General features: G+C 41.2%; 2 protein-coding genes across 3 annotated transcripts in view; both read right to left on the bottom strand.

The window, feature by feature from the left end:
* IQGAP1 (IQ motif containing GTPase activating protein 1) overlaps window positions 1-13323 on the bottom strand; it is a 116676-nt gene that overhangs the window by 84722 nt on the left and 18631 nt on the right. The window lies entirely within an intron of this gene.
* On the bottom strand, window positions 3053-3463 carry LOC135971904 (large ribosomal subunit protein eL39-like). The gene has a single exon (XM_065548442.1). It carries the CDS (start codon window positions 3408-3410, stop codon window positions 3255-3257), a length of 156 nt encoding a protein of 51 aa, XP_065404514.1. The 5' UTR covers window positions 3411-3463; the 3' UTR covers window positions 3053-3254.

The raw sequence follows: 13323 nt of genomic DNA, 5'->3' as shown, positions 1-13323 counted from the left end.
TTCAAGGTAACCTGGTTCATTTCTGGATTCCAGTAGTCAGAAAGTTTTTGTTAAGCCAGCATCAATTCTCTACTGGCACCCTAAGCTGCCTCCTGGAGCAAGAGAATGTTAAAATAAAAGCATAATGTGAGTAGCACTGGCCATGGACTTGGAAAGATCTGGTTCTATGTCCTGTCTCTGGCACTTACCAAGAAAGACAGCAAGCCACTTAACCAGTTCTTTCATTTGTTAAAAAAGGCTAATAGTATCTTCCAAAGTTTGTCACTGAGGATTAAATAAGATTGCAAGTGAAATATAGAGCTAGCACAGTGCTTGGCTGGGTATTGAAAAAAATATTTGTGCCTTTCCTCCTATCTCCTCATGATGAGTCACATGCTGACAATTCCATAAGTAAAATGATTCCAGCTCCTTCAAGCACTAGTCATAAAAACAGAATAATAATAGCACCTACCCACAGAATGTTTATGAGGATTAAAGAGATGATAGTACATATAAGATACTAAGAACAGTGCCTGGCACAGAGTAAGTACTCAAAACGTTACCAGGTATTATATTAGCAGTATTAGACATCATCTCTGCCCCGTCACATCTTTTGCGCATCTCTGAACGTTCACCAACTGAATTCTGTGTTCCAGGTATGGTATGACCAGCCTGAAATGGAACAGGACTATCATCTTCTTCATTCTGACACTCCATAACCACAAAGCCTCAGATTAAATTATTTTATTATGCTTGTTCAATCAACAGAGACTCGTTTTTTCCCCAAATATAGAGCTGCTAAACTTTATCTCTACAATTCCATATTTAAATCATTATTTGCACTCATATCCATGACATATCTTCATGATAAGAGTAAGCCAACTGTCCCTAGTGTCAGAATCTCTTGGTTCCTAATTCCACCACCCAAAATATTCTCTTCCAGCTTCACATCACATCATCCACAAATACTAATGGGCTTTAAAGAATGAACAGGAGTTTACCAAATAGCCAAGGCAGAGAAGGCCTCCAAATAGTAGAAACACCATGTACAAAGGCAGGGAGGCAGAAGAAAACAACATATGTCACAGAGTAGCTCAGCACCAGCACTACTGGAAGGTAAAGGCAAGGGGACAACTGGAGGAGACGATGACAAAGTCAGCAGGCTGGATCATACAAGGCCTTATTTGTCACGCTTAGAAACCTTTACTGCGGCCGGGCGCGGTGGCTCAAGCCTGTAATCCCAGCACTTTGGGAGGCTGAGGCGGGTGGATCACGAGGTCAGGAGATCGAGACTATCCTGGCTAACATGGTGAAACCCCGTCTCTACTAAAAATACAAAAAACTAGCCGGGCATGGTGGCGGGCGCCTGTAGTCTCAGCTACTTGGGAGGCTGAGGCGGGAGAATGGCGTGAACCCGGGAGGCGGAGCTTGCAGTGAGCCGAGATCACGCCACTGCACTCCAGCCTGGGAGACACAGCGAGACTCCGTCTCAAAAAAAAAAAAAAAAAAAGAAACCTTTACTGCATCCTAGTCTTGGGGGACACCTGATCAGATCTGTTTCAGAAAATCACTTTGGCAACAATGTGGGGTTGTTTAAATTTTCTTCAATAGCAAACAAGTACAAATGTTTTAACAAATAAGCAGCTTTTTAGACAAAGTTTGGAGAATATCATACCAAGTGGTGTGACATCAGCAGGTGTACATGTGATCAGAACTCGACCAAAACCACAAGTAGAGTTCAGCAACAACAGTCTTATATTTTTTATATTTTTCATGAGAGGTGTAACAAGCAGACAGCAGGGTTCTTAATCTCTCCTCTCACATGGGATATTAAATATAAATATTCAATATTTTCTCTTCAAGTTTAACCCCAGAACTGCATTAGCAAATCTCACTCAAATGCAAAATTTTTTAAAAGGTGATGTCAGATCTGAAACACAATTACTAAACAGGAAAGAAGTAACATAAAATGACTCATTTTCAATATAAATGACACTTAAAAAATAATCTTCACACCATGTGGCAGACATGAAGCCAAATACTTTACAAGATTATCTCAATCTTTTTAACAACCTCTGAAGTATTACTGTAATTATTTTACAGATAAACTGTGGGTTCCAAAAAGTATATTTCAAGATTGTCTGGCAAGTAAGTTCTCACTTGAACCCAAGTTGGTGTGATTCTGAAGCCCATACTGTTTTTTTTGTTCTTTTTTGAGACAGGGTCTGTGCAGTGGTGTGATCATGGCTCACTGCAGCCTTGACTTCAGATTTCAAGCAATCCTCTGGACCCTCCTACCTAGCCTCTCAAGAAGCTGGCGTCACAAGCACATGCCATAACACCCGGCTAATTTTTGCAATTTTTTGTAGAGATAGGGTTTCACCATGTTACCCAGGGTGGTCCAAACTCCTGGGCTCAAGCCATCCGCCTGCCTTACCCTCCCAAAGTGCTGGGATTACAGGTGTGAGCCACCAACCTAGCATTGAAGCTGATACTCTTAATTGCTACAGGGTACTTCCTCCTTCAACAATAATAACAGCTACCACCTACTGAACATTCCCTTACAAATGCTCAAGTTCTGAAATTGGGCTTCCTGAAGTATCTCACACCACAATATATAACCTCATTAACAACCCTTACTTCTATCAAGTGCTAAGGGAGAGGCCTAGTATTACACACTGGTGAAGCTGATACAATTAGTACAAAAATGAATGCTTATACAAAAGGCTATCTTTAATAACATAGTCTTTTTATATTTTTTTTGAGACAGCGTCTTGCTCTGCCACTCAGTCTGGAGTCCAGTGGCCCAATCACGGCTCACTGTGGCCTCAACTTCCTGGGCTCAGTGATCCTCCCACCTCAGCCTCCCAAGTAGCTGGGAGCACAGGTGTATACCATCACACTAGGCTAATTTTTAAAATTATTTGTAGAGACAGCAACTTCCTATGTTGTTCAGGCTGGTCTCGAACTCCTGGGCTCAAGGGATCCTTCCACCTCAGCCTCCCAAAGTGCAAAGGTTATAAGCATGAGCCACTGTGCTCAGCCTACATAGTAATTCTTATATCCTTTCATATTTATTCTATTTTTTTTTTTTTTTGAAATGAAAGGCCTCACATATTTATTACTGAACCCAGCCAACCAACGCATTCATAATAGATTCAGAGAGGAAAATACGTCGAACTCTCCAGAGAGTGGTGACATTTTCAGTTTGATACGGTAATGTGATCGTGACCTTCAGACAGCACAAATATATGTGCCATCTCATGTGCAATTCCTTATAGACCCAGCTTGATTCTTCTCCAGTGTCTCCTTTTGGAGTTGTACCTTATTTTATTTCCAGTTTTCATCCGAATCCACTGGGGAATGGGACGATTTTGCTTTTGTTTCTTGGCCAGGAATCGCTTAATCCTGAAAGTCTTGTGAGAAGACATGGCGAGAAGTGGAGGCAAGAACACACCACGATGGCGGAGAAAGGAAAAGAGGGATTTATTCTATTTTTTAAAGTTTTGTTTTATAAGTATTTTAAGTCAATTCCTCAAAAAACAAAAACAAAAAAAGGTGTCTACTCTGACACTCATATATTCATTCAGGAAACATTTCGAACTGACTACTCTGTGCAGCACTTATCAGTGGTAGAACGTTGTGCTGAATACCAGTCCCTACCTTCAAGGAAATTACTCTTTGGTAAGAGTTATGCTTAAACAGCTAGCTACAATAGGAGATGACATTTGAACTAGGCTTTGCTCAAATAAATTGTATTTAGAGTTGTGAAAAATGGGAAAATGAGACACGTAACATAAAGGAACAGCATAAACAAAGGACAAAAAAAAAAAAAGGCTGAAAACAAACAGCACACTCAGGAAATGGTAAGTCACTGTGGTAGAGAAGTAGGTGGAAAAGTATCTGGATTAGTAATTTAAGCTGCAGGAATAGGAGCCACGGGAGGTTTTCAAGTAGACTTAGAAGGAGAACTTGGACAACAGCATAGATGACAGAATCCAGAGAGAAATATTAGGCAACCATTTCAGTAATCCAGGTGAGTGGTAATACAGTCTTTAACTGGGACAATGGTGGAAACAGAATGATTAACAATTACAAAGGTAGAATTGACCCCATTTGACAATCTGTTAGATGAGGGATGGGGATTAGAAGGGCAGTAAGAAAGATGTGAAATTTCATAGATGACTGAAAAGGCAGAGGGCATGGAGGGTGGGCAAGCAAAGTTAGCGCCAGACCTCATGGTTCATAACTAACATTAAACACCAAATGGATTAGAGAATTTTTTTAAAAAAGAAAACATAGTTATATACTCTTGAAATGAGAAAGAAGTTTACAAACAAGACTACAGAAGCAGAAATCAGAAAGGAAAAGATAAATTGGCTAGTATTTAAACTTCTGTAAGGCCATTTTTAAAGAACTAAATAAAACTTTAACAGGAAAGGTTACTGGAGCAAAAAAATCACCACATATAACAAAGAGCTAACAATATTATATAATCTTTATATGTATATACATTTTAAACACTTGAAATAAAATGACAAACATTTCCCTAGAAAAATATGCTAGAAACACAAATAAAAAAATTCATAAAATATACATATGGCCAGTAATTTATATGAAAATCTCTCAATCTTACTACTAACCCAAGAAATGCAAATTAAAGTAACAATATCACCATCTTCAGTTATCAGACTGGCAAAGATTTTTAAAAATAACTTATTGTTGTCCAGCGTGTGGGGAAACCCCACATTCTGACACACAATTCTAGGAGAAAATCTGGCACCATATACCATCTATAGCAAACTGACAAACATTTCTATAAAAGGAAAAAAGAGAAGGTTTTTTCTTATTTTTAAAAGATGATTTGGTGACTTGTGGCATGGATGACTGCATAAAAGATGATGCCATTAAACAAGACTGGGGACACCCACAAAAGTCGGAGAGGATGAGCAATTCATGGTTGAAACATGTTCAGCTTGAAATGTCAATGGGACATCCAGAGAGTGGCATCCTGCAGGCAGTTGAAAACACAGGTCTCTGGAGGGAGACCTGTTGTTAAAGACCTAAATCTGGAAAATGGCACCACAAGAGTAGATAATCTCACAGAGAAAGAGGTTGTGGAGAAAAATTTAAAAGCTGAAGCACTGTGTCTCAGGGAACACCAACATTTAAGAGGTGAAAGAGACAAAGACAGTGTCTGTGATCAAGTTCAGAACCAGGAGAGAATCACACAATGGCAATCAAGGAAGGAAAAAATCAGCAAACTATTAGAGGTTACCAGCTTTCAATGCTGCAAAGAGGCAGGTGGTGAAGAGAAAAGGATGTGGCACACAAGCAAGAAGGTCATCTTTGGCTCCCATAAGGGAAGTCTCAGTGGAGTGGTGACACAGGAGACCAATTAAAAGAACAAGAAAAGTAACTAAAGGTAGGAAGGAGAGATAGCAGATGTAGGCTTCTTTTTCTAATTTTTAATTTTTGTTTTTAATAGCGGAGACAAGGTTTCACTATGTTGTCCAGGCTGGTATGGAACTCCTGAACTCAAGAGATTCTTGCCTTCCAATCCCCAACTCCCTCCCCGCCCCCTTCTCCACCTCCCAAAGTACTGGGATTACAGGCATGAGTCACTGCACCCAGCCAACTTCTTTTTCTAGAAGTATAAGAAGGGAAGAGGAAAAACTAGGGGGAATGGAGAAGGAGTTAGTCTGAGATGGTGACATGTCCTGGGAAAGTGTCTTTTTTTTTTTAAATGATTGTGGAAAAAGCATATATTTATAGTCTGCAAGAAAAGAACACGTGAAGGAGGGGCTAAAGATATAGGAATAAGAACAAAAGAAAGTAAGGTTCTGAAGAGCAGAGGCGGCAGCCAGCTACAGAAAGGAATATACCCCACTTCTTCCCTGAGAAAAGAGGGAAGGAAATAAGAACAACCAAGAATGACATGTTATCCAGCCAACTTCTCTGAGCTTCCGTTTTCCATATATAAAGCAGGATTAGCAACACACCAAACTTCATAAGGTTGTTGTGAGGATTAAATGAAATGATACATATCAAATACTAGTGAGGAGAGCAAAGATCACCTGGAGTCCACTAAGGAGACCATCCAGAGGCAAAACTTCTTATCTGAGGAATTTAGAAGTAATGAGACTTCCCTATTATCTAAAATCAACACCTGGTTCTAGCCCTCTTTCAACTTAAAATGTGTAAGTAACTAGAATTTCTATACATCTCTGGAATGCCATGCCGAAACTCACTGTGCAACCCTTGCTGACATTACGTCTAAAAATGTAATCATTTATCATGACCTAATGTGGCTAATATGGTCTAAATTACCCTTAAGCTCCTGCTTTAAGTTCCATAAATACCCTAAGGAAAAATCCACCCTGAGCTCAGTTCTCTCTTGCTGAGGCATTCTTCTGCAGAGTTCCTTCTTTCTAATAAAACTTTCCTTTTTCAAACCTATACTGTTATCAGTAAATTCTTCCTATCAACCTGCAAGTTGACTGCTTTCCAATGCCAGGGCTCTGATACCTCACCCAGCAACTAGTAGTAGGCTCTAAATAATGATAGCTATGTATATGTGTATGTATACATGAGTGTGGGGGGTGAAACGGTTAGATCCACAGAAATAAACCTACTAATGGAGTCTGACACTTCATGATTTATGTAATACCTAACTTGTCTTACTGATAACATTTTTTCAAAGGGAGTATATACTTGGCCCTACCCACTCTACACTCAGCAAGACAAAGAAATAACTATACTGAGAACTCTACTGTGGTAAACCTTAAAACAAGCCCAGACTAAAAGCATATGTAGAAAAGAATATGGGTGGAAATCTGAATTAGGGGTCTGTGGAGAGGAAACCAGTTGAACAAGTTCTGCAGAGCACATGACTTCAGTGGTTTCCCAGCTCTGTGCAATACAGAAGGGGAACATACCAATGCAGGAACTGACTACTTCAAGCCATTGAGATTCAGTTCCTCCAGGAACAGCTCCTCTGGTACCACACCCATCTTGCACAGCAAACATCACCAAATGCCAGGGTTACTCTATGTTAAAAACCCCCCAAATTTGGCTTTCTCTACAATTAGGATTCTACTAAACCACTAACACTTCTGAGCACCACCTAGGCACTGGAAACAGCCTAGAAATTTCCATATGGTAATGGTAAATCTAAGTATTGAGAGAAAGGAATGCAGAGTATTCCATAAAGCATTCTTCACCATACGCAGAGAGAAGGGAATCAGGATGACTTCCCAGAGAAAATGGTATTGATTTTATAGGTCTTGAAAGACTTGCGGTGTGTGCTGATAAGGGAGAATACATCAGGCCAAGGGCAGAGAATGTGCAGACCCTTGGAAGGATTTACACAGGAATTAATAAGATTTAATTCAAAAGACCATTCTGAGCAGTTGTAGATTAGGAGAAGGGGCTAGAAAGAAGTGAGGAGACACTAGAGAAAGTGTTGCAGTAATCCAGCCAAGAAACAAAAAAGGCTTGTTTTCCAAACCATAAAGGAAAATGAGAAATCTTGGTAGTATTCGTTTCAAAGGAAACTTGAGTATAAATTAGGCCAATCTGAAAAGCTATAGGAATAAGTGAAAAACAGGGAAATGTTTTTGCTTCAAGTTACATATTTAACTTCTGTGTATATTTATATCTAATACAGACCCCTGAGCAAATCACTTCATTCTTAGCATAATCAGACAGAGGAGGTCAAGTCGACTTGTCAAAATAACATGTCGAATTGTTTTATTTCAATAGGGTCCCTGGTCTTATTGGAGCAATGGAAACTAGATCATAGTGAGGGGTTGCACAACTCAGTAAATTTACTAAATATTATTGAATTGTACATTAAAAACAGGTGGATTTTGTGGGATGTGTATTAAACTCCAATAAAGTTTTTTGTTTGTTTGTTTAAGTCTGGGCTAATAGATTAACTACCTACTCCTTGATCAAGTCTTCAGATCTAGAGTCTGGTGAAACATTACCATGGTCAGCTGTCTATCTATCCATCCATCCCTAGTTTACCACTTATCATAGAGCATGAAAAACTTTTTAATCTTGAAATGAAATGAAATTCCAAAACTGAGTTAAATCTAGAAGATAGCTAAGTCTCAGAAGCTACAGCCTAATCATTACTAACCTGTGAGCAGCTCTTAAGAAAAAAACAGATGGCCGGGCGCGGTGGCTCAAGCCTGTAATCCCAGCACTTTGGGAGGCCGAGACGGGCGGATCACGAGGTCAGGAGATCGAGACCATCCTGGCTAACACGGTGAAACCCCGTCTCTACTAAAAAATACAAAAAACTAGCCGGGCGAGGTGGCGGGCGCCTGTAGTCCCAGCTACTCGGGAGGCTGAGGCAGGAGAATGGTGTAAACCCGGGAGGCGGAGCTTGCAGTGAGCGAGATCGCGCCACTGCACTCCAGCCTGGGTGACAGAGCCAGACTCCGTCTCAAAAAAAAAAAAAAAAAAAAAAAAAAAAGAAAAAAACAGGTAAGAGTCCTCTACAAAGTAGAAGACAGATACCTATTTCTTTGTAAAAGCAATCCTCCGCTAGAGCCATATTATGTCAAAAATTTAATTTTCACATCTATTATTTAGTAAGAAAATAACAATGGGGGTTAACTATGATACACATTAAGAACATAGTACTGGCCGGGCGCGGTGGCTCAAGCCTGTAATCCCAGCACTTTGGGAGGCCGAGACGGGCGGATCACGAGGTCAGGAGATCGAGACCATCCTGGCTAACACGGTGAAACCCCGTCTCTACTAAGAAATACAAAAAAAAACTAGCCGGGCGAGGTGGCGGGTGCCTGTAGTCCCAGCTATTCTGGAGGCTGAGGCAGGAGAATGGCGTAAACCCGGGAGGCGGAGCTTGCAGTGAGCTGAGATCCGGCCACTGCACTCCAGCCTGGGCTACAGAGCGAGACTCCGTCTCAAAAAAAAAAAAAAAAAAAAAAAAAAGAACATAGTACTGCCAGGTGAGGTGGCTCACGCCTATAATCCCAGCACTTTGGGAGGCTGAGGCAAGGAGGATCATCTGAGCCTGGGGGCGTTCAGGCTGCAGCCAGCCGAGATCACACCACTGCATTCCAGCCTGGGTAACAGAGTGAAACCTGTGAGAAGAAGGGGAAGGGAGGGAAGGGAAGGGGAGGGGAGGGGAGGGGAGGGGAGGGGAGGGGAGGGGAGGGGAAGGGACGGGGAGGGGAAGGGACGGGGAGGGGAGGGGAGGGGAAGGGAGGGGAGGGGAGGGGAGGGGAGGGGAGGGGAAGGGACGGGGAGGGGAGGGGAGGGGAAGGGACGGGGAGGGGAGGGGAGGGGAGGGGACTGGGAGGGGAGGGACTGGGAGGGGAAGGGAAGGGAGGGGAGGGGAGGGGAGGGGAGGGGGTACTTGCCTTCTAAGGCTAACAATGTATTAGGGAAGAGAAAAGTTACAATAAAGATACATGAGAGAGGAACATCTAACTTAGACCTGGGGTAAGGAAGGATGGCCAAGTGAGTTTCCCAGAGGAACGCTAACTGATTTTCTTAGATAGGCAATATATTTTTTACACAGGTCAATACTTCAATACACAGTTCGAAATTCAGAAAGTATAAAAAAGATACCCAATTAAAAGGAAGAAAACTCCATGAAGTGGACAGGCAAGAGTGACATATGCTGCAGAGATTGAGTACTAGAAAAATTGCCATGGGACACAGCAATTAGGTCATTGGTGATATGAGCAAGAGAAATTTCAATGGGGAAAAGGAAGGCACAGGAATTACATCCAAATGAGTTAAGATAAGGAAGTGAATATAGGGGCAGGGCACAGTAGCTTACACTTGTAATCCCAGAACTTTGGTAAACCAAGGTGAAGGGATAACTTGAGCTCATGAGGTCCAGGTCAGGCTGGGCAACCTGGTGAAACCCGTTTCTACAAAAAATGTAAAAATTAAGGCCTGGCACAGTGGCTCAGGTCTGTAATCCCAGCACTTTGGGAGGCCAAGGCGGGTGAATCATTTGAGGTCAGGAGTTTGAGATCAGCCGGGCCAACATGGTAAGACCCCATCTCTACTAAAAATACAATGAGGCAAGATCGTGCCACTCACTGCACTCCAGCCTGAGTGACAGAGCCAGACCTTATCTCCAAAAAAAAAAAAAAAAAGGTGATTATAGGAAATTTTCCTTGAAAGAACAAAGAGGGGACAACAATCAGAGTGTCTAGGATTAAGGAAGTGTATCTTGAACGGGTGAGGATGTTCATGTGCTAAAGAGAAAGAACCAGCAGGAAAAAAGTGCAAGTTATAGTTGGGAAAATCATATTGGAGTAAGAACCCTAGAAGACAAGAAGGTAGGACAGGATCTAGATCTAGATCACAGATAGAAGGTTAAGTGTTAGGAGAAAAAATATGTTTTTCCCACTGCTACAGGGAAGGAGGTCAAGATGGCATGTTAAGCCAATGTGGTGGCATGCACCTGCAGTCCCAGCTACTCACAAGGTTGAGGTCTGGGGATGGCTGGAGCCCAAGAGTTCCAGGCTGCCATGAGCTATGATTGCGCCACTGCATTCCAAACTGGGCAAGAGAGCAAGATCCTTTCTCTAAAAAATAATTAATTTTTTAAGAGACCATGTTAAATGAGATGGGGTAAATTTGTTAGAGCCAAAACGTGAAGAAGTTTTGAGAGAAAACAGATGTCATCAAGCCATGATGCAGGAAGGTAGAGACAGGGATGCCAACAAAGAATAAAAGGTTTAGTATAACTTTTAGGTGATCAGCCCCACCCATCTCTGCCAATTCAAATGTTACCTTCAAAAGTCACCTCTCCTCCACAAACCTTTCATGACCTACCATCAGAAATAATCTCTTCTCAGGCCGGGCACGGTGGCTCAAGCCTGTAATCCCAGCACTTTGGGAGGCCGAGACGGGCGGATCACAAGGTCAGGAGATCGAGACCATCCTGGCTAACACGGTGAAACCCCGTCTCTACTAAAAATACAAAAAAAACTAGCCGGGCGAGGTGGCGGGTGCCTGTAGTCCCAGCTACTCGGGAGGCTGAGGCAGGAGAATGGCGTAAACCCGGGAGGCGGAGCTTGCAGTGAGCTGAGATCCGGCCACTGCACTCCAGCCTGGGCGACAGAGCGAGACTCCGTCTCAAAAAAAAAAAAAGAAATAATCTCTTCTCGTTCCAAACTTCTTCTAAATTTTCTTATGGCACTTTATATCTCTTTATCGCCTAATAGTTATTTATGTACATAAGGGTGGAATCCTTTTCTAATTTATCTTTGAATAAATTAGAAAGACTCTACTGAAAGACACACACTGTTCTTTCTCTCTTGCTTAGGGACCATATTACTCCTGGTCTCAATTATAACCAAATAATAAAAGAAAAACAAAACAAAAACAGAAAATTACCCCAAGCTCTTATCACCATAACACTGAAATTCTTTTTCCTACCACAACCCCCACATCCCACACAACTCTGTACTCATTCAACTTAATATCCCCAAGCACCTACTTTGTGAAAAGCACTGCAGTGACAGGTGCCATTGGGTGCCAGGAAGTGGAAAGAGCTTCAACTCTAAAGGAGCACAGAGAACAAGACAAATATACATAGTGTTATGTTTTCCCTTGAAAGGGAAAAGCCTGACCATACAATGCCAGCTTATCTTGCAAAACCCAGCCATAAAATAATCTTTCCCTCATCTAAACTCTCACACATTAACTATGTGCATCATTTCCTCAGCAATTACATATTGCCTTGTGATACTGAGACCTCTCATTCTCTGATGTTGGGTAACTTTTCAAATGTTTATGCCCTGTCTGTTCAATTGATCCGTAACCTCCTAAAGGCAGGGCTGTTTTATACTTTCGCATCTTCTTCAGTGCTCCCAGAGTGTCCTGAACAATGGAGGAGCTAAAAATGTGTCTTACTTGCTTTAAAGTAATTATTTTATTGGAGGAATTTTCCCAACTTCTTAGCCATGTTAGAAAAAAATGAGCAATGGAATAGAATCAAGTCATTCAAAATAAAAATGGTTTTTAATAACACAGGAAATGAAAATAAAAACTGTTTTTAAATAACTTGAGAAAATACTTAGGTTAGAACATAACAATCTTCCATTAAACTGTTACACAGTCTAAGACTGAAAATCTGCAAATGGGTTTTCCCAAAGCAGCTCAGACACTGTTTGGAAATTTCTTTATTGTTATATAAGAAATTATCCTCCTATTAAGCAGATTTCCATTGTCCAGTTCTGTTCCCCTGGCACCACATATGACAAAATGAACCTCTCTCCCATCTCCCAGGAATTTTTTAGTGAAGTAGTAAAATGTTAATATGACAGTTGACTGAATTCCTAAACTGGATGAAAGGTTGAGCTTCTGAGATTCTGATTTTATATTCCTTCTAAATCGTGTTTCCATGTTATATAGCCTCAGTATTCTCAATTATTCTTCATACATCATAATTAGTAGACCCTTTATCATCCTGGTCATGCTCATCAAACATCCTCTCATCCCAGAGCAATAACCAAGTCTCAACTAATGGACGACCAACACCCACTGATTGGGAGGGGTTCTTCAGCTTCTATGTTGAAAAGGATTCTGATCTATCAGCAGTGCTTGCTGTGGGTGTGAAATAACCTACCACAAATCTAACATCTTTGCTCTACACTACAAGATCCATCTTAAAGTATGGCCTCCAGAACTAAATACCAATTTCAGGAAGCCTCTGATTAATCCAGAGGACAGTGGAACCGTCTTTTCCTTGGCTGCATATACCATATATCTACTAATGAGTTAATGAACTTCTCAGGTTTCTTTCATTTTGTTTTCGTTTCCCACTTATGCTATTCCCACTAACGCTACTTCTCTCCCTTATCCTGTACACTTTTTGAACTCCAATGTAGGATATCACACTTACTACTAATGAATTTCATTATTAGATTCACGGTATATTGAAAGCAAAATGTGTCTTACAATATATTAACCATCTCTCCAGAAACAAGTAAAACCCAAATTTCACTGACACGTCACTGACGCCCTAGTAAGTCCCAATCAAAATGTTTACAAATAACATGCCCTAAAAGTGCTTTCTCTGAACTAAAAATCTGCAGCTCTTTTTGCTGAGATACGATTCGTAACATAAACTCATTTTAAATATATAATTCAGTTGCTTTTAGAATATTCACAATGTTGTGCAACCATCATCACTATCTAATTCCAGAACACTTTCACCACCCAAAAACAAACCCCGGCCGGGCGCGGTGGCTCATGTCTGTAATCCCAACACTTTGGGAGGCCGAGGCGGGCAGATCACCAGGTCAGAAGATTGAGACTATCCTGGCTAACACGGTGAAA

Source organism: Macaca fascicularis, chromosome 7 (assembly GCF_037993035.2).
Source record: "Macaca fascicularis isolate 582-1 chromosome 7, T2T-MFA8v1.1".
Taxonomy (NCBI): domain Eukaryota; kingdom Metazoa; phylum Chordata; class Mammalia; order Primates; family Cercopithecidae; genus Macaca; species Macaca fascicularis.
The sequence above is the reverse complement of the archived record's forward strand: the minus strand, read 5'-3'. Positions and strand labels throughout refer to the sequence as shown.